The following is a 23,485-nucleotide window of genomic DNA, read 5'->3' as shown; positions in this document are numbered from 1 at the left end:
ATCCTCCCGATACCAACTTAAGAGATACTTGGCTTAGTCTTCCTGCTCTTTGGCACTTACTGGAATGAACGAACACAGGCTTGATTTCTGTCATTTTACCTCTCTTCTATCTGAGAGGGGGTGTTGAGGAGGTGGAATGCCCCTGAGATGTAGGAGGGACAGGTGTGCTGGGGGAACCATCTTTAGCCCGTTCCCCGGTGGGTCCCGCCCTATGGACATCTCACCTCTTTGCTGCAGGGATCCTTCAGAAGAGAGGTCCCGGGCGGGCAGCAGCCAACTGAGAAGAGTTTCCCCCAGTTTCCAAGCCAGGGGCAGAAATGTCGAGAGACATCTTCCTGCCGTCCTGCCGGTAAGACAACTCTCTTCGTGTGGGGAGCGGGAGATACCCATTTCCTCCTCCCTTAGGAGGGGTTCCCGCCCTCCTTTCTCCTCCGCCCGCTCAGAGGTAGCTACTGCAGCCTCTCTGTCTCACCTGCCCACATTCTCTGTCTTGCCAGAGAAACAGTTTGTGTATCTCCCGGTTTAAGACCTCGAAGACATCTGCCCAGTCCCCTATTCAGCCCAGTGAGGGACTAACCTCAGCCGCACGCCGCCGCGGCCACCAGGGGGCAACTGGCGGCCGGTCCTACCCCGCCGGCTGCTCTGCTCCATTGAGGGCTCCATCCCGCCCCATTGGCTGAGCACCGCGGAAGCCTCGGGAAGGCGGCGGTGGGCGTGCGCAGGTAGAAGCGGCAGGCATTAGCGGCCGCTCACGCTGTGCGGTGTGCTCTGGTTCGTGCGCGCGCCATGAAGGAGACGAACGGGTGAGGCGGAGGCTTAACCCTCAGTCAGCGTCTTTTCCCGCCACAGCCCCGGCCGGGTCGGGGGCCCCGGAGGGGTTTGGAGCGGGGAAACTGTCTCCTGGGAAGGAAAACCCGTCTTGAAAATAAATGTTACACCTTTTCCTTGTGTTGACGCGCACGGGTTAGAGGCTCTGCAGGGTTCGGCCAGGCTGTTGGTACCCCTCACTTCTTCTGTGTAAGGTTCCAAGGAGAGAGCTCTCAGGGGGTATCCTGGTTGCGGCTGTGCGCTGGTCTGGGGCGGCGTGTCCAGCTTCAACACGGGGAAAAACTGCTCTGAGTGATGGCGTCTGGAGCAAGGTGCTTTAGCTTGCTGGCAGGTGTCTGCAGGTTCTTCGTAGTGTGAGATAGGATGAAGGGCGTAAGTGGTGTTAATTTGGTGAAGGCTGCAGGGTTAGGGGTTGGTTGGTTTGTGTTACCAGTTTGGGTGGCTTAGGGGCTGGTTTCCAGTTGCTCCTCCCAGATGGTGGGCGAGAAAGAAGCTGGAGTGATAAATTTCAAAATTGCTTGAGGCAAGCTGACCTTAAGAGTTGGATAAATGCCTTCACAGCAAACTTTCCTGCGATGTGCTGACGGCTGAAAGCGACTTCCTGAACTGCCAGCGTAAATGTGTCCACACTCTCAGAATATGTGGGGGGGGGAAATGGCTGTCAGCTTTGTAATGCTATAAATAAGTGACAAAACCTGGAACAAATCAATTTAAGTTCTTGTATAAAATTAGGATGTATCAGAACAGAAATACATTGGAGCTGTTTTTAGTGGTGGAAAATCCTACTGAGAGCTGGCAAAAAATATTCAACTGCCGCAGGCTTCTCATTTAAACAGAAAGCTGGTGGATGAATAGATTGTATGCCATCTATGCTGCTTTATCTCTTAAAATCCCTTCTTTATAAGTGACTCAATAAAACCTTCTAAGTGTTACTTTCCTCAACTTGTAAAATCAAACTTTCAGTCATGTATAAAGGAAACCCAAAAAAAAAATCTATTGACTAAAACATTTTGATGTTAATAATATCTGACCAAAGTGATAGTGTTCTTTATGTTAATTTCTAAGTGTGATCTCTGTAGGAAGAATGGGGCATTGAAAGGCAAATGGTGGCCTTCTGTACAATGGAGAGATGCTAGTGATGTCTAAAAACTATTCTTGGTCAGTGAAAATGTTGTGAAGGACAAGTTGTACAATGCAATTAATACCTAAAACGTGTAGGAAGTTGCTGCTGTGTTTTGATTTCGATGTGGTGCACAGCAATTAAACATAGGCTTGCTGTCTGTATTTGCTAAAAATGTGATACTGTAAGAAGGGACTGTTCCTTACTATTTTGAGTTATGAAGTTGATGGTGCCTATTCTAATTGCAAATAAGTCTAAACATGGAGGGCAAGCAGAGGATTGGAAATAAAAAATTCTGCCTTGCTGGAACTGGAGTTCCAGGGCCAGTGACTTTGTGTGCCTCCAAACCCAGGTGCCGGACGTCTTGCTGAACCTACTTGGGGCAGTGAGATGGCTAAGCCAGATTTGAACACAGGGGTATATGCAGGTACCCTCTGAACTATAACAACAGAATGTTGTGTTAAGAGCACAAAACTCTCCTAGTAGTGCCAGAATGAGTAGAAGCACAGGAAATACATTTAAGTCAAAGAAGCTGGTGTTAAATTGTCTTGTTTAATGTTAGCAGGAGGCTGTGTCTGAAACCGCTGTATGTAGCGTCACCTACAAACTAGTGGATTTCAAAACTTTCCATTTACTGGTGGTGATTTCCATCTATCTAGAGCAAAGCAAATTAGTGGAATTAAGATGATAGCAACTTGGATCTTTTAAAAAAGTAGTTGTGATTTCTAAGTTAGGTAAGTTATCTAAAAAGCATGAACAGAGGGATTTTTTTTCTCATTTATGTTAATGCTAGTTAAAAGAGCAGAAGTTGATGTAGAGACCTGTAAGCTGAAAGGTGCCTTCCACTAAGTTTGATTTGCTTTTTGTGAAACCTTCAGTATTTTATTTCCTCCCACAGTACTTCTAGCCTGCCAAAGCAGTCTCCAAAACATTATGGAATTACATCACCAATTAGCTTGGCTCCTCCTAAGAATGTTGATTTAATTCAAACTCAGAGGCTGATTGAAGCAATGAAGCCATTTGATGTGTTTGAAGATGATAAAGAACTCAATCACAGGTATAGCCAGACTGTAAAACTTGTTAACCTTTTTTGTTTCTTTTCTCTTTCTTTAAGGCAAACTTAACGTGAATTTTCTCATTAGGTTCATTGTTCTTGGCAAACTGAACAATTTGGTCAAAGAATGGATTGCTGAACTTGGTGAAAGCAAAGTAAGGATTTTTTAAAAAGAAATACATTTAAAAGAAATATGTTCTTATCACAATAGCTGAAGCCTTCTTATTTATTAAAGGCCATACTACCAGCAGTTGTGCTTAAGTTAAACTTTTAACTTTTTTTCTTCTTGAGCAGATTTGTAGTAACTGTCATTGAAACAAGGTATGAAACCTTCAGGTTAAGGCCTTAAATTTTTTAGGGCACTTAATACATTTGCAGAGCTGCTCTATCAGTTGACTTTAACAGTTGACAAAGCTGAAACAACATGTTGTGGGGTGATATAGGTGGTAAATGGGCACTAGTCTTGCCCCAACTAGCCTACAGTACTCAGTCTTGTTTTAAAATAATTACACTATGCTTGTCTCTTTTATAGCTTTTAAACTGTGCTAATTTATGTCTGCTGCAGGGAAGGCTAATAATAGGCCTCAATTTGTGTAAATTAATGAAATGACTGCTATGTTACTCATCCTGGTTTTGAGCTGCAAGCACCCACTTAAGAACAATATCAGTCCATTAAATACAGTACAGGAATGAGGAGACATTGTTCAGGGAGGCTGTTGTAGTCTTCCTATGTAACTTGTATCCTAGTTAAACTTGCACATAAATCAGTGTGTATCTTTTATTCTCAGCTAAATTCTTGTGCTTCTACACACAGAACCTTCCCCCCTCAGTGCTAGAAAATGTCGGTGGAAAGATCTTTACATTTGGATCTTATAGACTTGGAGTACACACAAAAGGTAGGACTTTCATCACTTGATTTTAGTGGAAGGGACTCTGGGGGACACCTTCCACTAGACCATAGTTTTAATGTTTGTAATTGACTTTCAACAGAAGAAAATAAATCTCTTTGCAGGTGCAGACATAGATACTCTTTGTGTTGCTCCCAGGCACATTGAAAGATCAGATTTTTTTCAGTCTTTCTTTGACAAACTTAAACATCAGGAAGAAATAAAGAATCTAAGGGTGAGTAAGCCCTCTCCTTGTTCAACTTCTGCCATAAGCATATTCCTGTTAAAGGCTCATATTAGTAGCAAATGTCTTTTGAGCCAAAAGCCAACAAGAAATTGTTTCTGAGCACTTAAAATACTACTTTATGCACCATGAAAATGTTGAAGTCAAGCTTTCACTTAGTTTCCCCAATGGCTGTACGTCACATAGGATCACCACTTTGTGGAACAGTTCTCCTCTATCCATGATTTGGGAGTGAGTCAGCTGATTCAAAAAGTAAGGTTGTCCCTGGGAATCTTGCTTTAATCTTAGATGTAGCAAGAGGCTCAGAAATAAGGTAATTTGTTTTCAGGAAGAAAGGGCAGCCTGGAAACAAAGGAAGTTGAATGTGATGTTAAAAGGCTTCTGCTGGTACCTTCACTACAGTGTTCTTCTGGGTGTACTGTAGGACCTCTAATTCATTCTCCTCTGGTCATGTTCCTTTCTGGTTCCTCTGAGACTTGGCAGAAGGAATGCACTCAGCTTGATGTACAATTAATAGGAGCTGTGCTGTAAACATATGAAACCGCTTTTTAAAATCACTCTCAGAAACTTCTGTTGTGTACCCTCCTCACACATATCACTGAACTCCTGAGAAGGGTTTCTCTTGGCCTAGTTCTTCCTATTTCCTTTTTTTTTTTTAATTTTTTTGTTAGTTGTTCAGAAGCCACTTGGTCTTTAAACTGAGCAGTTTAGTACTGTAAATCCCGTGTTTTACTGTAGCTCAGGAAAAGTATTTAAGTAGCAAAGAAATATTTTCTCACACAGTTATCCTCTCCTTTACAGGCTGTTGAGGATGCATATGTGCCGGTTGTCAAGTTTGAGTTTGATGGCATTGAGGCAAGCATTTTGTTCTTTTCATTAAGAGGCTATTCTTTTTAACTCCTTTCCTTGCCTTTGTTTGGAATAGGATAACTTTTTCCAGGAACCTGTGGCTGTGCTATTTTTGACCACAACTCATCCTGGGAGAAGACATTGCAGTAGAATCAGAGAAACAAGCCACTTGGAAACCTGGCAGACATGGGGGAACATCAGGAACACCTCTTTCTAAGCCTGTGCTGTAGACCAAAGTAGCTTGCTTGAATAGCATCTCTCCAAGAGTTGTGCAAAGTGAGAGTAGAGGCAGTGTATACATGATCCTGTATGGATCATGTGAGCATACTCAATGTTTTATTGCAAATCAGAAATGAAGCTGAGGGTTGTTTAACTTGAAGAAAAGAAAGCTCAAGGGAGACCTGTATCAATCTCTGCAATACCTAAAAGGAGGTTGGTAGTAAGGTGGGGGTCAGTCTCTTCTCCCGGGTAACAAGCAACAGAACAAGAAGAGAGAGCCTCAAGATGTGCCAAGGGAGGCTTAGGTTGGAAGTGAGGAAATATTTTTTCCCCAAAAAGGGTTGTTAAGCCCTCTAACAGACTGCTTAGAGCAGTGGAATGCTTGTTACTGGACGGATATAAAATGTGTCTGCTGCTGAGGGGCATGGTTTAGTAGTGACCTAACAGTGTTAAAGGTTGGAGTTGATGATCTTAAAGGTCTCATTGAACCAAAGCTATTCTGTGAGACAGTCTGGAAAATGAAAAGTAAACAGACTCATTTTACTCCTCCCTAGACTTGTAGGAATCCTTCTATCTTGACTACATCTTATGCAGTGAATGAAGACCTGCATGCTGTAGCACCTAAGCAAGTTACTGCTTGGTATCACTATCATGAAGACACTTACTCAATGACCTTGTGTGGGCTTTATCTGGTACAGACTCACAGAATAACTTTCTTGCCTCAGACTGTATTAAAACCCAGATACTTAGAATCCAAAATGCTTACTGCATAAATGCTCTCTCCTTTGCTGGAGTATAGTTGAGGTGACTGAACCTATGACCTCATTCTTTGATTAATGTTAATCTCCCTTTTAATAGAAATTCTAAGTGTAATCTTTTAAACTTAAACTCCCTCCTTTCTAGCTCTGAAAGAAATGGGTGATGCAATGAAGATTTTGTAAATAAAATATAGAATTTCTAGCAATTTTCCAAAGTTTTCTGTCAAATGTGTCTCTTGGGAGATGTACCTCTATAGGCACATGATTCTATATACAAAGTTAACCATACATTGTTAGACTTTGCTAACTGTCCCCAGCTAGCTTGCGGTTTGCAAACTGTGCAGCAGTTGGTAAACTCAGGGTTTACCATTCTCTCCTCTTAAGATCGACCTGGTGTTTGCAAGATTATCAATGCCAACTGTTTCTGACAATCTGGATCTTCAAGATGACTCATGCCTGAGTAGCCTGGATATCAGATGCATACGAAGCTTAAATGGTAAGCATATTTACACACCTTTGAAAAGTTAAGTGTTACTTGAATTGGTATAGGACATTAGACAACCCAAGTTTGCATACACGATGCAAAAACCAATCTCCTGTATATTTCACATCTGGGGAGGTGGTGAGTGATCTTAAATTTAGATGTTTCAAGGATTTGTGTGTTTAGATAGACCAACATGTGTTTCTTTGGTCAGTTTGCCACAGAAACTACTTCATAAGTAAGTAGAACACTTGATAAAGAACGTGTGATAGTTTGTTTAAAAAAAAACAACAGAATTCTAACACCTGAAGCCTAACTTGCTCACTGTTTAATACTGACTGGTTTAATAGCTCCTGGCTGTCAAAAGAAACCTGCTAACTGTAGTCTAAAAACTGAAAAAGCTGTTGAGGGCACCAGTTACCTGGAGGGATAATTACTAATGTTATATGTAAGCTATCATTTTTAAGGTAATACAAAGCAAGTAATCCAAACTTACTTGCATAAACTTGGATGATAAACTGTAAGCTCTTGGTCCAGTATAGCACAGAACTGATTTGTGCCTGTTAATAGGAACTTCAGTACTTCGACTGTTTTTTTCACAGGCTGCCGTGTTACTGATGAAATTTTAAATCTTGTGCCAAATAAAGAGAGCTTCCGACTCACACTCCGTGCAATTAAACTCTGGGCAAAAAGTGAGTAATGTCTAATGTAATCTTTAAACAGCACCTCATGCTAAAAAATAAAGACCCTTAGAAATACTTCAGCTCTTGAAGGCTGTTTTGATGGCAGTTTTAAACTAAAAAATGGGTGGGTTTTGTTTTGATTCAAGGTTTGTCCATGTGGTAGAACTTGCGTGGTTTTTAATGGGGGTAGAATGGGGACAAGAGGGAATCTGACTAGGAATTATAAAAGTGACATGTTAGGTATAAAAGCTTGATACATAAGGAGTAAGAAAACTCTGTGCACATGGATTGAGCAAGTGCTAGGAGAATGGCAGAACTTTCTTCCTAAAGGAAGCTGGAGTGAAGCTGTAGCAGTGTAGGCCAGTTTGGAAAGTAGTGTGGTAATGATTTGTTTTCTCATCACTGCAAAGACCAACAGTCTGGGTTTCACTGCACTGTGAAAATAACTGACTTTGAGGCTGAAGCATAACAAGTGTTTTATAGATTGTGAAGTCAATGCTGTCAATCTGAAGGAACTTATTTGGAATTTGAAATACTACAGGCTAACTACAATGTATCCATTGCAGGACGTGGCATTTATTCCAACATTCTGGGATTTCTTGGTGGTGTTTCCTGGGCAATGCTTGTGGCCAGAACATGTCAGCTCTACCCCAATGCTTCAGCTTCAACTCTTGTCAATAAGTTCTTCTTGATTTTTTCAAAATGGTAAGATCTATTGTTTATGACTATTTTGCACCCAGAAGCAACTTTCAGAGGTAGCTCTTTTTGTTTACACCAACAACATTTAGTCCTTCCCTGAACTGCATAGCAGTTTTAAATGGACGATTCATTACTGACCTCTCTTCGGTAGGGAGTGGCCAAATCCTGTCTTGCTCAAGCAGCCAGAAGACAGCAACCTTAATTTGCCAGTGTGGGACCCTAGGGTATGTAGACATTGAATTTAGGAGCCTTAAACTTTCTCATAACCTGAACTGATGCTAAGCAAAATTGTTTTAACATCACAGGTGAACCTATCGGACAGATACCATGTAATGCCTATCATCACACCTGCCTATCCACAGCAGAACTCCTCTTACAACGTATCTACGTCAACGCGAGCAGTAATGGTAGAGGAGTTTAAACATGGTAAAGTTCTTTCCATGCTTATTAATCAACTAAAAAGTATAATTCCTGCTCTGTGCAACTGCATTACTTGTATTGGTTATATTCTGCAACATGTTCTGCCCTTTCGGGTAGAACAGGTCTCTAGGAAATATGCCTGTTACAGTCAATAAGGTGCCGGGTTTACTCCTGCTTTTGTGTCTGTCAGTTATCATTCATAATCTTTATCTTGTAAAGTTTATATCATGCTCTGCTAGTCTTAAAAACAAAATAGTAACTGGGTTTCCAACATTAATTCTAGGGCTTGCAGTCACCAATGAAATTCTTCAAGGAAAATCTGGGTGGCTCAAGCTATTCGAACCACTGAATTTCTTTCAAAAGTACAAGTATGTATGAAATCTGTTGTCTGGACTTGAAGTGATTTATCTACTGTTTAGAGTAGTGAGTTTTAACTTGCCATCTAAATAGAAAATGGCACTAGAATCTGTTCTTCACAAACTGGAGGCAGTCATATGAATTTTGGTAAGGATAAGTATAGGGAAGGTAAAACTGTATATGTTGCTTTATTATTATTAGAAAACATCAACTGATATTTAGAGTGTATCAGAATGGAATTCTAAAAGATGTAGCCAGATTTCCTTCAGCTATTACTCTGCTGAATACAGGATATCATCTCTCTTGTCTGTCATTTTAAGGCAGTTTTGGTTTCCCTTGAAGGAATGTAATGTCCTGAACTATTATATTATTCTACATTTTCTTCTAGGCACTACATTGTGCTGACTGCTAGTGCCTCTACTAAAAAACATCACTTGCAGTGGTAAGTCATATTTGGAATGTGGATTCAATGTGTAATTGAAACTCAAATTATTGCACTTTTTTTGTTAACTTGATTAACAAAACAAGTATTAAACTGTACAGCTAGGCAGGGAATATGGTATCAAGTTAAGCAGATGGTTCATCAGCTAAATTTAAAGCTTTCTTGTGAAGGGAAATGAACAGAAATGCTGTTATAAGAAGTTAACTTATGCATCTGAGTCATAAGAAGCAACAAAGAGGGCTAGTGTGCATGTGCCTGAGGGTCAGATGTTCCACATCATCTGGAGAAGCAAATGCTTGGAGTCAGAGAAAACTGGTGACCAAGCGCAGCTCAGTTAGGAAGATGTTCCTTGTTGCAGAGACTAAAGCAAATAGGAATTGCTCAATGTAACCAGATATGTAATGGACACTGGAGAGCTACATGTTTTACTGATGTAGAGCAGTGGTCTCCAAACGTTTTTAATCATGCACTCACCTCAGTAGAAATTTTTAAACACATACTTGAAATATGTATCTTGTTAGTTAAACATAACTACTCTATGATGGACACTGTTAAAAATGAGTAAATATCTCTTGTTCTTACTAGGATTGGCCTGGTTGAATCAAAAATTCGTGTGCTGGTTGCCAATTTAGAAAGGAATGAATTTATCACCATTGCCCATGTGAAGCCACAGGCTTTCCCTGGAAAGCAAGAAGTCCATAAACAGTGAGTTTCATTACTTCTCTGAAACAGGTTGGCCAAATTAGTGGTGCCTGTTTATATTAGTTCACTACAGGCAAAGTTCTGAGCATGTCAGGTCTTTTTAAAGGGAGAACTCAAAGTACTTCTCTCTGAAGAACTTGAGAATGGGCCGACTCTATTCTTTAACTGCTGTGTATAACTAAACCATTTGGTTTAGTCCTTTCTTGAGAGCAAATACTAGGAGCCAAATAAATGGCATCCGTGCCTAAATGATTTGTGAACCTCTCTTTTTTTAGGAGTGAATGTGTGTCAATGTGGTTCCTTGGAATAGTATTTAAGAAAGTGGAAAATGCAGAAAGGGTTAACATCGATTTAACATCTGTTATACAGTCATTCACAGACACAGGTAAGCAGCCTATATTTTGCTCTAGTCTTGTGGAGTTTCGTTTTGTGTTCTAGTGGAAATTGATTTGCAAAGTGACTTGTACTCCCTTCTGGTATTAGATATTTCTATAGAGAGCAACATGTAGATTAGCTTTAAAAATGTATTATTTTGACAAGTCCATCTTGAACAAAAGTGCATACTACTGTCATATAGCGTATGTGAAATCACAGTTCTGTGGATGATAGTAAAAACACTCCCAAAGGAACTGGATTTTATGTAGTGAAGCCAGGAGATGTCCATTTATTTGATGTAGTAGCAGCACTTGTCAAATACAGTTGTCAGTTGCTGAACTTTGAAAGTGGGAATTAGCTGTATCAGGCTCTAAAAAGAGTTGGTAGTGCCTGTTGACAGTATTTTTCCAAAATAACAGTTTGTGTATGAAATGATCTCAGAACTTTGCAAGTCAGTGCCTTGTCGTGTTGCAATTACATGCAGTCTTGTGTCCAAACCTTCATGATCATCTTCTGTTATTACTTTTGAGAGATAAAGAAATCAAGTAGTAGTGCAAATGTTGTTAGATGATTCTAGAATAAAATGGGGCTTGGGTAGTCAATTGAAAATACAGATCTTTTCCATAATGTGTTTACTACTTCTGAATTTGACTCTTGTGCCTTTCAGCAGTGGATGTGTTCTGTCAGGCTCGTGCCTAGCTATCAGAAGTGAGTTGTATGAATAGCAAACAGCAGCTGTAACTGAGCACATAAATGCATATTTGAACTTAGAGCTCTTATGTATCTGGTCTGTACTAGGTGTGAACTGGGCATCTTAAGTCACATTCATCCTTTTGAGGCTGTATGTGGAATGCTTGAGTAGCACTTCATGTTCAGTTAGGCTAGAAACTTCTTGCTCTGTTTGGGCTGGACACACTTAAAGGCTTGCTGTTTCTGAAGAAACTATATGTAACTCTGACAAGCACTTAATGCAACCATCCCCACTAAACTACAACATTAAAGTTCCTCTTAGTTTATAGACAAGCCAACAATCTCAACATGTTAAAGGAAGACATGAAGATTGAGGCAGCTCATGTGAAGAGAAAGCATCTCCACTATTTTTTGCCTGCAGAAACCTTACAGAAAAGAAAGAAGGTATAATAAAACTTGGACTCCCATGGCAATTTTTTTTTTCCTCTAGTAATGTCCTGAACACTTCATTATTTTTGTTTCAGCAAAGCATGCCAGATACTAGTCAAAATGTTGGTGGGCATCACTGCCAAAGGACATCTTCAGATAAAAGCAATTTGGACAGTTCTAGAGGCATGGACTCCAGAACATCAAATAATTCCTCTCTATTAAATAAGATCCCTAAACTGGACACCTCTACAGCAGAGATGGAAAGGTTAGCACCATAACTACTAAGAAGCTGCTAGTTTTAACTGATTTGTAATGTGACTGCAATCTAGAATTTCTTCTTTGAATCTGTGTATCATAAACATGTGGAAGGGCTCCAATCACTTCAGCAACAGAGCTGGTGTCTCCTTTGGGCATGTGGGGAGAGATGGGTTAAAGAAATCCTTGAAAAACTTAATGTCCATGAACACATAGGAATGAAGAAGAATTTTATACTAGAGAAATTATTTGGACTTTACTATATATCTTCTTAGGTTAGTGTGTAATTTGAAGATGGAGTGGTTTATGTGTAAATAACTCTTTTTCCTAACAAAAAGCATGGCTAATGCCAGGCAGTATTTAGTTCTAGTGAAGTGCTACTCTTGATCACAGAAACACTAGAGCTGCTGCTGTCTTAGTGGAGCTGTATGTCAACTTGGGCAGCAAAAACATTTGTCACTTCCTGGGATTTCTGTCCATGAGCTACTAGAGCAGGAGAGGAATATATAATCTAGAAGTAATAGCTCGATGCTACCAAATGTGTAATGCCTGCTGTGTTCAGACCCCTTGGTCCTGTAGGAATAGAATGAAGAAAATTAAAAATACAATAAAAAAATCACCTGAATATATGGATGAAGCAGATGTATTCATTAAAAGCAGCACAGAGTGCTGGATATACTAAGCTGGAAAACAGTACCAGTACATAGAAACTGTCTAAAGAAAATGCTGAAGTTTAAATTTGTGGTCTGAAGTTAAACAAAATGAAGGTCTCATGCTAGATTGCCTGTGAGTGTGTTTAGTTGAACTGTGACAATGAGCAAAGAAGATAGATGTTTGTCTTGCATGAACTTTCTGGAAATTAATGTACAATGTTACAAACAGGTTAACTCAAGCATCTGATCTTTACAGAAACACTCTATATCAGAGATCCAACAGTACTAACCATAGAGAGAAGATGCCTCAGGTTTCTGTGCCATCAGTGTCTATGGGACTGTCCTTTCCTGCTACTGACACAAGTATGTATTGAAGCAGTGGGTGGAATACAGCCTTCAGTTTCATGGATGATCTCTAAAAGCTTCATGTCTCCTACAGAAATGGAGGCTACAGTTGCAATAAGAACATTGGGACCTCCCGTTGTGTTTGCCATTCCAGGGCATAATGTAGCTTCTCCATTCAGAGCACATTCTGTCCAAGGACAGCATGAATTAAGTGGGACTTCAAGTACAGACCCTAGGAGGGCTGCACCTAAGCGACCTTATTCACCAACCTCTGAAGGACGTTATTTACCTGCATTGGAAGAATGCCCCAAAAAACGAGTAGACAGAGAAAAGGTAAGGAAGGGGAGCTAGGCCCATAAGGGTTTGAAGTATTACTGATTATGGATTAATTGTTTACAGAATATTACACTGAATCACAGAATGCTAGGGAAGAGACGTTGAAAGATCATCTAGTCCAATCTGACTGATGTAGAATGCATGAATTAACTGAGAAGAAACATATATAAACAACCCAAATGGATTCAGGAATCCAAATTTCATCATGATGGTAGTTTTGCTAGGATGCAGTTATGAGAAATTGTCTTGAATACGATGTGTAGCTATTTCCTTTTTTCTAAGATAATGACAGTTTCTGATCTGCTGGCAGGGACTCTAAATACTGCTGTACATGCCTACCACTGCACTGAGTAATTGCTGAGTGAACTGACTCATTTGGAAGTAGTTCTTAAAAAACTTCAGATAAGTCCTCAAAATGAGGAGAATATGAATCTTATGACTGTAAAAGTGTGAGTTCATCTTGTTCTGGCAGATAGTGTGTGAATGCCTATTTGATAGTTGTGCTGCTTTAAAATCAGCAGCCTGCTTAGTAGGTCATCCGCTGCTGAAATGACAGTGTGGAGCTGCTTGTGAAATTTTGGTTTTGTGAAAGCTTTAGATTAATGCTGATTTGAGGCAGAGGTTAAGAAAAGCTAGGGAAAACCTCAATTTTGATGCCTGTGAAGAGTCAATTTACAGAGCTGTTACTGAATATTTCAAGATTTGGGTAGTACAACTGTCTGAGAGGATTGAGATCCCTGTGTGGAAATCATAGACTTCTGTAAATGTTTTAAGAATGGCCACTAGTATGTGTAATGTGTTGGCTGGAAGCTGTACTCAAATATTTCATAATTTTAGTAGAGCACTTATCCTGTGTATTCTGTTCCAGTTAACTGGACAGGATTCAGCATTTGGAGTTGGTGGCAGTCCAGAAGATGTTGGAAGCACATCTACAGAAAATGTAATTTTGACATGATTTTTCCTTAGTGAGCTAGCTGAAAAGCTGAATGGATTGTGCTAGTGCCTAGGCTACTTCACAAACATTCCACACATTTATTGACATAAATTTCCTAAATATTACTCCTGTACAACCTGTTAAATGTTGCTTCCAGATGATTTGATGGTATCTAGCTTTTTGCCATGCTTGAAATCGGATTTTATCTTTGTTTTAGACCACTTGATTCACTGCTGCAAACTAAACTGCTATAAAGAGTAACACATTTGGCCTTTCAAAAGGGGGATAGTGTTTTATATTTAGTGCAACTTGCTACTAATTCTTGTGGGCACACCCTCAAATCAAGATGTGGTCTTGTTAGAGTGAAGGCTGAAATACCTCAAGTGCTGTATGTGTATATAAAGGGCTGCTTAAAAAGGCAACAAGTTGGAGGTTGTTCAGGGCTTACATGTTCCTAAGTAACCTAACTGCCAGACCTTGCTGTCTCAAGTTGTGGATTTGATAATGCTGCCTAATAAATCCCTTCTGCCTTTTTTAGGATGTCTGTGGAGAAACCTCCATGCGGATTCCAGTTATTGACACATCAAGATCACAGGTATTATTTATTGTGACTTTATTTATAGGGAAAGCCAAGGCTAGAATTTGTATGTACAAACTCTTACATGCTATTAATTCCTGGACACTTGTATCTAAGTTGCTAAGCTTTTGTGCATCACACAACTCTGTGTCACGTAAACTGTTCTGAAATGGAGGATTAGAAGACTGCAAGTTATCTGGACAGTATTGACGTTCTCGTTTTCCTGCACCATAGATCTGAGCAGAATGTTAGCTTTCTCTATTAGGCTGTTGAGCAGCTTCCAACACATTTCTCTCCCCTCTGGGAATATAATTGTCTCAACTGATGCTGTGAAAGAAGTGTGCAGTGGAGAAAATGCTCTTTCTCTGTAAACTGGTGAGAGCTGAAGTAGTGTGGTGAAAAACCTTCTGTAGTATTTGGGCTTGGGCCATATTGTTTGAAACCTAAAGAATGTTGTTAATATTTACCTAGGAAAGGGTTTATCTACTGCTACTTCTGAATCAGTTAATTTAAAACTTCCTTTTTTTACCTTTGTGGCATCTTTTTGTGTGTTTTAGAGGCTCTCCAGTAAAGAACTCCCAGATTCATCATCTCCTGTTCCAACAAACAGTATTCGTATTATTAAAAGATCCATCAAACTTACCCTTAATGGGTAACCAGTGTCTCTTCTGGGTAAAGGTGATGAAAACTGCATGTTTAATGATCTGTATTATCAGTGTGTACTGTGCTTACTAACAAAGTATGGGAGGTTACTGTTGCCCTACTGCAACTGGCCAGTTAATATCATGTTTTATTGTATTGTTAGATGCTTGCTTGTTTTTGACCTACTCTTTGCATGTTCTTGTAACGGTTATCTTTGTTAGTCTTAAAAGTCTGACCTGTAACTAGCTGAAACAGCTTCTGAAAAAGCCACAAAAAAGCACCTGTCCTGTGACTTGAATGTCTGTAAACAGGGTTAACTAGTCACTGCAACCACATTCTGGTTTCAAGTGTAAATGAACATGCTTGTATTAATTTGGGTTTTCCTTGTTCATGTTCATATATTGTTCTTGAATTTTTCATTTGGCACGTACACCCCTGTGCATTCGACACTGGGGCACAGCTTCCTTAGCTGGTAGCTTTCCACAGCCCATCACAGCCATGTACCACACAAGTTCTGCCTCCCATGGAGGCCTGTGAATAATTAAAATATGGAAGTAAACGCAGCAGAAGATTCTACCAATTTATGGGGATGATGCCATGTTAGCTGTTTTTTGTCCAGCATGGAAACTGAGGGATTTCTTGTTGTTGTTGTCATTGAGTAGCAAAACTAAACTCAGAAACACGTATTTTAACATTGCAGTAGCTGGGTCTATTGGGATGATACTACCCACATGCAAGCTGCAGCTATGAAAGCAACTGGCATGCAGAAAGTGGTTCCAGAGAAACCCTGAAAGCTGTTCTAAATGGTTACAGGAAAGCTTGTAGTAGTCTTAAGTCCAGGTCTGTAAACTGATAACCCTGCTTACCCAGATACGTGCGCTAAGATTTTTTTTGAGGGGTGGGAACAAATTCTGATTGTATGAAACACACATTGTTACCTCTCTATTCTAATTTCTTTATAGTTTGGTGGTTTTGTAAATGAAATTGTATGTTTTTTTTTTTCCCAGAGTATTTTTGTATGTCCTGAAAAATACTACCTTCCAAAGAGAAATTGAAAATCTTCAGGTTTTTTTTTCCTTTTAAAATGCAAATGCGATCTGCTTAAAATACCAAACAACTAATCAATTGTAAGTCAAGGGGGCAGTGCTATACACACACAAAGTGTTCTACCAAATGGTACTGTCATGCTAGAGTAAATCTGAAGAGACTGGGAGTGCTGCTTGCTTGCTTCTAGCATTTCCAGGTTTTGAATTAACGCTCTCTGAATAGTGTAGTTTGCAAACTGCAGTGACAGCTGAGCTCCGAGTGTGGACAATGGATACACCTGAATCCTTTTAAAATTAATTGCTTGGCTTAAACATCAGTTCTGAGTTCTGATTGCTTTTAAGCATCCACCTAAAGCTCAGTGGTAAGAGCAACAGACTATAAAGGAGTAAAAAGAGCCATGTATATTGGACGGTCTCCATGCTCTTGCATTCCACCTTCTGCTAGTACTCCAAACTTGTAGAGAAAGCATGACTATGCTTATCACAATATACTTAATTTTTCCCCATTCTTCTCCCCTCCCAAAAATTAGACTGAAAGGTGTAGGTTTAGTCACATGTTAAAATAAAGAAACAGTACCCATGTTACCTAAGTGGCTTTTAGAAGAACTACACCTTGAGTTTACAAAATTGTTACCTCTCTTTTGTGATCTGTGTTAAAACCATGGTATTTAAATATTGTCAAGTCAGTGCACTGGTTACACTAGCTATACAACTTCAGCACCTATGTAAGTAAAAATACCTTGTGGATTTGAAGGAATTAAGACTGGAGTAGGTAATAAGAAAAACAGTGAAGCAAGCACAAAAAGTGTTTTGTAGCAATCTAGAGGCCTGTAATATTACCATGCTTTAAACAAATTCTTCCACTTCAGTATTTCAGCACATGTATTTATGCAACTAGTCTCTAGCTAATAGACATTAGACATTGAATATATATACACCTTTACACAGACTGATTTTTCTTTTAATGCTCTTGCTTTTTAGTGATCTTTTAATTGCTTTTCCTTTTTTTTCCCCTCTCACTCTTGGGCTTTAAGAAGTGGTGTAGGAAGAAGTTTAGATTAATAGTTTCTTGGATCCAGCATAGGTGAGATTACACACTCTATCTTAAAATACCTGCCTCAGTGCTTGGCCCAGTGCTGAGTGACATCAGTGTTCTGGGGTTTCCCTGGATGTTACAGAAGTTTGATATTACCCTGGGACTATTCAAATTAGACATCAGTTTTTAACTGTAACAATACGATCTTTTCTGTTTGGTTCTTTTTCTGGAGCAGGTCAAGTTCCTCATGAATAAAGACTCGGTGATGGAGGCTTTCTTCCTGCAAACTTTGCTCTTTTCTTATCTGCTTGCTTTTGCTGATGGCTTTATATGTGGCTTGGAGATCCAGATGGAATGGGTGAGGGATGCTTGATGCATCTGCAGAAAGAGGAGTAGCTCTGTGTTGAAATTCTGTGGTCAGTAAGTTTGTGCAAGAAATTCCATTGCAGGAATTAACATCTCTTGGTTTTGCTTATTAGATATAAGCAAAGAAACACTTAATGTGCAATAGCAGAAGTGGAGGTGACTTGAATGGATATCCACATAAAGAACTAAGCAAGCAATAGAATATTTGCTTTTTGCCTTAACTAGTAAAAGGCAAACTGAAAATTGTTAACCTTGACTTTAGGAGCAACTTAATGCTGCCTTTATGTAATACTTGGTGACATAAGCTGTTTGGCCTAAAACCCAAACAAAAACTTCCAGTTGTTTTTGCAGTTACCTCATTGTGCTGCTTAGAAAGAATCCTGTGTTCTGTATTAGTCCAGTAAATGAGAAGCTGTGTTTGTAGTGTGCTGCATACCTGTGTGCAGCTGAAAGGCTAGTAACCACCTTGGGCTGGAGGTCCTCTGTTTCCTGAGGAAACAAATGGGGACGCCTTGGTCTGAGTAGTAACCTGCTCCTATGAGAAGAGACATCTCATCTAGGACCACCCTGGTCAAATGCAGCCTTGCTCTTCCATCCACCCACTGCAACATGGCTGTGGGGACTGTGTGCCGTTTTCCCACTAGGGAGAGCTGTTAGGGTGCCGCGGAGCCTGGCCGAGGTTGCTTCCCACGCTGGGGCTGGTTTCCTGACGTCGGGCCGTGGCGGGGGCAGGCTGGGGGCCGAGAGCTGCGTGTGCTGTGACGGTGCTGGCATGTGGCTGCTCCACTGTAGTGCTTGGAGGGCGGGCGGTAGGAAATACCATCTGTCACCCCGACCACCAGCCCGGAGGTGTTGTGGGGACCGGTCACAGCCCCCTGCTTCCTGGCAAGCTCCACTAGTGCTCTGCCTTTCCTCAAATCCTGCTGGGTCAGGCTGGACTATGCAGAGTACAGTGGAGTGTTTATTAGCCAGGAGTTGAGAAAGAGGGGAGTGGTGAGCTGGTGAGCACTCCTTGCTGCTTCCATGGACTCCTCTGTAGCTAAGGGCTTCTCCAGTCCTCATTGGAGCAGGCCCAGAGGAGGGTTACAAAAATGATTATGGGGCTGGAACACTTCTGCTATAAGGCCAGGCTGAGAGAAGTGGGCTTGTTTAGCCTGGGAAAGAGAAGGCTATTGCAGCCTTTCAGTACTTGGGGACTATAAGAAAATGGGGACAACTCTTTATCAGAGCCTGTTGAAACAGGACAAGGGGCAATGGTTTTAAACTAAAAGAGGGCAGATTTAGACTATATATAAAGAAGAAATGTTTTGCACTGGTGAAATGTTGACAGATATGTCCACAGAGGGTAGAAGCCCCATCCCTGGAAACATTCCAGGTCAGGTTGGATGGGGCTCTGAGCAACCTGCTATAGTTGAAGATGTCCTCACTGCAGAGTGTTTGGACTAGAAGACCTTTAGATGTCCTTTTCCCCTCCAAAACATTCTGTCATTCTGAGGTCGCAAGCTCTGAGCAGGACGCAAGAGCTCAGGGTTCCAGACTGTTGGACCCTGTGTCCTGGGGGCATCTTAACAGAACAGCAACCTAGGAGCTGATTCTTCTCTTGTTCCAGAAGGTACAACCTGTTGACCTTTCAGTTGTCTCACTTTCAAGAAATTGATAGGGGAAAGAAAAACTTGGGACTGCTTGTTCCTGGGCAGTTCCTCTCTTTTGGGAAGACCCTGTCTGAATCATCCTGCTCTCTTCACCCAACTTATTCATGTCTCATCTCTTTATTTCATCTGATCTCAGAATCTTGCTTGTCTTTTTCCTTTCTCATAAATCACATCTTCAGTTTTTTTTTTTTTTTTTTTTTTCATCCAAATCCATGTTGGCTTCTGTATGTAAGCAGAGTGGCACTTTATATTGGGATCATCACTCCATCAGTACAGGAGTCCTGAAACCAGAGAAGAAATAATTCACCTGGTATCAGTTTTATTGTGTGGCAGCTTGGCACTCAGATGCCTGCTGCAGGCACCCATCCAGCTCACTCCCTGCATTGTGCAATGGAGAAGCTGGTAACGTTGCCTACCACGCAAGTTTGGCCAGCATGTGTAAACTCAAACTTTTCAGAGATTCAGCACATACCCAAATATGTGTATTTCTCAAAGAAATACTGGAGTGACTGACTGCCACACCAGAAGACTGTACTGCCAGAGAGCTGGGCAGGGAGAAACTTAATAAATACAACAAAGGCAAGTGCAGAGTCACATCTAGGAAAGAACAACCCCATGTACTGGTATAGGTTGGGGGTGGACCTGTTGGAGAAAAGCAAAGGGGAAAGGGACCGGGGACTCCTGGTGGAGAGAATAACCACGAGCTGACAATATGCCCTTGTGGCTGAGAAGGCCAATGGCATCCTGGTGTATTAGAAGGGGTGTGCTTAGTAGGTCAAGAGAGGTTCTCTTCCTCTTCTACTCTGCCCTGGTGAGGCTGCAGCTGGAATACTGTATCCAGTTCTGGGCCCCTCAGTACTAGAAGGGCAGGGAACTCCTTGAAAGAGTTCAGCGTAGAGCCACAAAGATGATTAAGGAGTGGAACATCTCCCTTATGAGGAAAGGCTGAGGGAGCTGGGTCTCTAGCTCAGAAGAGGAGATTGAGGGGAGAAATAAGTAAAGGGCAAGCATCAGGAGGGTGGAACCAGGCTCTTCTCAGTGATGTGAGGCTAGGACAAGGGATGCAAGCTGGAGCATAGGATGTTCCAGGTGAACATAAGGGAAAACTTTTTCACTGTAAGGGTCACAGAACACTAGAACAGGCTGTCCAGAGAGGAATTGGAGTTATCTTGTCTGCAGACATTCAAAACCTGCCTGGATGCACTCCTGTGTGACCTACTCTAGGTGATCCTACTCTTGCAGGATGGTTGGTCTGGATGATCTCTCAAGGTCTCCCCCAACCTCTAACATTCTGTGCAATCCCATGATACCAATACAGCCTCTCTACTTAATTTCACATCCCTGTTTCTGAATGTGAAAAAGTGTCTTAATAATAAAATTTTTAGAATTCTTTGAATATTATTAAAGCAGTATGCTTCCCCATGATTATTCTTAGAAATGACTGAATCATTTGTCTTTTGTTTTTCCTAAAAACCAGATGGAGGTGTAGTGTATGTAATCATCCTCAAAAAAAAAATACTTTTCCTTGGCAGACTTGGAGTAACTACAACTGTGGGCTTAAAATAGGAAGTGTTGACTAGCCACAGCCAGTGAAGTAATATGACAAAAATAAAATGCAGCACTGACATGCTTCAGCTTTAGTTAAAGCTAGAAAATGCCAGAGTTTTGTTTTCTTCCCTGCAGTTTTAATTCTGCTCCATTTCCCTTGCTTGGCAATAGCAGAAAGGTCTCATAAACCCCATGTCCAAGTGCATGCACACAAAAAGCAAAGCAAAATCTTTGTGAATCACATGACATTAGAAGCACTTGGCCATAGGCCTTCAGGACTGCTTTGGTATCTTTGATGTGATTTTTTCATTAGATTGTTCCCCCCTGCATTCTTTGATACCACATTTACTTTTTTTTTTTTTTTTTTTGGAGTACAGCCTTTCTTCCTTGAGTGAGAAGGCACAAACCTCTTGCTGTGAGCAATATAACAGATTTCTAATAACAGAGCTAAAGAAGTAATAGTTACATGTTCAGTCCAGTTCTGGGCCCCTCCGCTTAGGAAGGATGTTGACTTGCTGGAATGAGTCCAGAGAAGGGCAAGAAAGTTGGTGAGGAGTTTGGAACACAAGCCCTATGAGGAGAGACTGAAGGAGCTGGGGTTGCTTAGCCTGGAGAGGAGGAGGCTCAGGGGTGACCTTATTGCTCTCTACAACTACCTGAAGGGAAGTTGTAGACAGGCAGATGTTGGTCTCTTCTCCCAGGCAGCCAGTACCAGAACAAGAGGACACAGTCTCAGGCTGTGCCAGGGGAGGTTTAGGTTGGATGTTAGGAAGAAGTTCTATACAGAAAGAGTGATTGCCCATTGGAATGGGCTGCGCGGGGAGGTGGTGGTCACCATCATTGGAGGTGTTCAGGAGGAGACTTGATGGGGTGCTTGGTGCCATGGGTTAGTTCTTTAGGTGGGTTGGATTGGTTGACAGGTTGGATGCGATGATCTTGAAGGTCTCTTCCAACCTGGTTTATTATTATTACAATAAATGTATGGATGAAATGTTTTCTGCAGGCATTAGTCCATCAGGAGCCAGAAAGTTAGTCCTGCTTCTGAATTGAGCACATGAAGTATTTCTTGCAAGACTTGTAGCTGATCACTACATTCACTTCTGGTTTTGTCTAGCCGGTGTAGTGTATGTTGGTTTTCCTAGCTCATTTTGAGTGCTTATTTATAGGTCTTTACCCAGACTGTACCTTTTCTGCTCTGCAGGATAACAGCTCTTGGTAGAGTCTATAAAGCAGCAGAGTGTAGGTTTCATTCAATGCATTTAAAAATAAATAAATAAATCCAATCTGCTAAATCATAAACAACAGGAAGGTCATATATATAGATATATATATATATAAAATATTTTTAGTATAGTGGTTGTTTGCAGTTATTTAGTTAAAAAACACCAAATGGAACAAAAGTATACCTCTGGGAGTTGCATTTTGAGGAAAATTACTGTGTTGCAAACAGCAATGAGAAGACAGGGAATCCCCTGTTTCTGTTCCCTGATCACCTATTAAATCACTGGGCTACACCAGATGCTAAGTTGTGCAAGTACAGAGATGTTTACTGTAACTCAGGGTAAATGTTGGGCCTGCAAGATTGTAAACCTGCTTATTAAATTATCTTCCTGTTACAGAAATAAGTAATCAACAGTGTTAATACTTCTGTTTCATTCTTAATATGTTGTGACTTCAAGTGAGGAAAACTCACTGAATGTAAGTTCTCAATTTTCTTCAGGCTGTGCTTTACACTTGTTTTCAGTTCACCTTTCAGCTGAGGTGGACTAAGCAGCAGCCCAGTTAGCGAGCTCAAATAGAGGTTTGTATGTTCAGCCTCAAATCTTCTGTATGTGTGTTCAGCCTTAAAGGTCATCCCTGATTTTAGTGGCTGTGATGTCAGTGGGGAAACTCTGCTGCACTTTTGTTTGTCCTTGTGTGAAGGTCAAATAAAAGCCAAGTGACTACTTAGAAAAACTTCAGGCTTCAGCATAGAAACTAACCACAGCTTCTTAGTGACTCTTAAGCAAGACTTCATTATTCCATCAGCTTCTGCTTGTATGTGAACCTGGGTCTTTTCTGCTTACTGTTCCTTTAGCTTAGGTTGCTTTTGTTTTCAGCTACTTCCTGGTGCAGCTACGGCTCGAGGTGAGGAGAAAGTCATGAGGTCTTGGGTGACAGGTTGGACTCGATGATCTTTGAGGTCTCTTCCAACCTTATCGATTCTATGATTGTTTTCCTCCTACTTAAGGAGAGCTTTTGTCAAGAAACATGAGTTGGCCTTGTGTTTAAGTAATGGATGACACTAACACCAGTGTTTAATATGACTTCTTACCTGAAATCATTGGATAGAAGATGAATGAGGGTGCCCACCAGAAGTTTCTTATTAAGATTTGGTGTCATTTTTTCAGGACTTTCTCTGACATTGTCAAACACTTAATGCTTGTGAGTTCTTTGCAATATTTGTAAATATGTGCTTTAGAGATGAGGAATCTAAGCCACAGAGCTTTACAATTTATGAAGGGTCAGATGGAAACTTTGTTCCTAGTCCAAAAACCAAATTCCTAGACTGTGAGATTGTGGTGTTTGGTCCATGCTTGCGGTAGGGTCTCCCAGTGCATAAATGTTACTGAATCCAGTTAAATTCTGTTGTAACTGTCTCTGCATCCAGCTAAAGACTGTCATAATAGTCTCTAGACTACAAATCATACCAACTGCTTATTTTTAAGCCACTACATAAGTGATAGCCCACTGTTCCTTCCTGTTGGTTGTGGGGTTTTTTGTGGGTTTTTTAATGAGTTGTTGTTGTTGTTGTGTGTTTTGTTTTGGGTTTTTTTATAAGCTTGCAAATGAAACAACTTTTCAGGTCTCGATTACCT

The 23,485-nt window shown here is 40.8% G+C and overlaps 1 protein-coding gene across 1 annotated transcript; it reads left to right on the top strand.

Moving 5' to 3' along the window:
* Positions 1-316: 316 nt before the first annotated feature.
* On the top strand, positions 317-17,413 carry PAPOLG (poly(A) polymerase gamma). Its single transcript, XM_068153254.1, has 22 exons — positions 317-349; positions 2,847-3,005; positions 3,091-3,157; positions 3,817-3,898; positions 4,015-4,124; positions 4,935-4,988; positions 6,344-6,455; positions 7,043-7,132; positions 7,690-7,828; positions 7,974-8,046; positions 8,128-8,248; positions 8,526-8,610; positions 8,988-9,041; positions 9,627-9,746; positions 10,019-10,128; positions 11,131-11,252; positions 11,333-11,502; positions 12,402-12,508; positions 12,585-12,823; positions 13,695-13,766; positions 14,299-14,355; positions 14,895-17,413. The coding sequence occupies exons 1-22, from the start codon at positions 318-320 to the stop codon at positions 14,991-14,993; spliced, it is 2,274 nt and encodes a 757-aa protein (XP_068009355.1). The 5' UTR covers position 317; the 3' UTR covers positions 14,994-17,413.
* The last annotated feature ends 6,072 nt before the right edge of the window (positions 17,414-23,485 follow it).

The sequence above is a fragment of the Melanerpes formicivorus genome, unplaced genomic scaffold, assembly GCF_026170545.1.
Source record: "Melanerpes formicivorus ecotype bairdi unplaced genomic scaffold, bMelFor1.0.p_v2 SCAF_25, whole genome shotgun sequence".
NCBI lineage: Eukaryota > Metazoa > Chordata > Aves > Piciformes > Picidae > Melanerpes > Melanerpes formicivorus.
The sequence above is the reverse complement of the archived record's forward strand: the minus strand, read 5'-3'. Positions and strand labels throughout refer to the sequence as shown.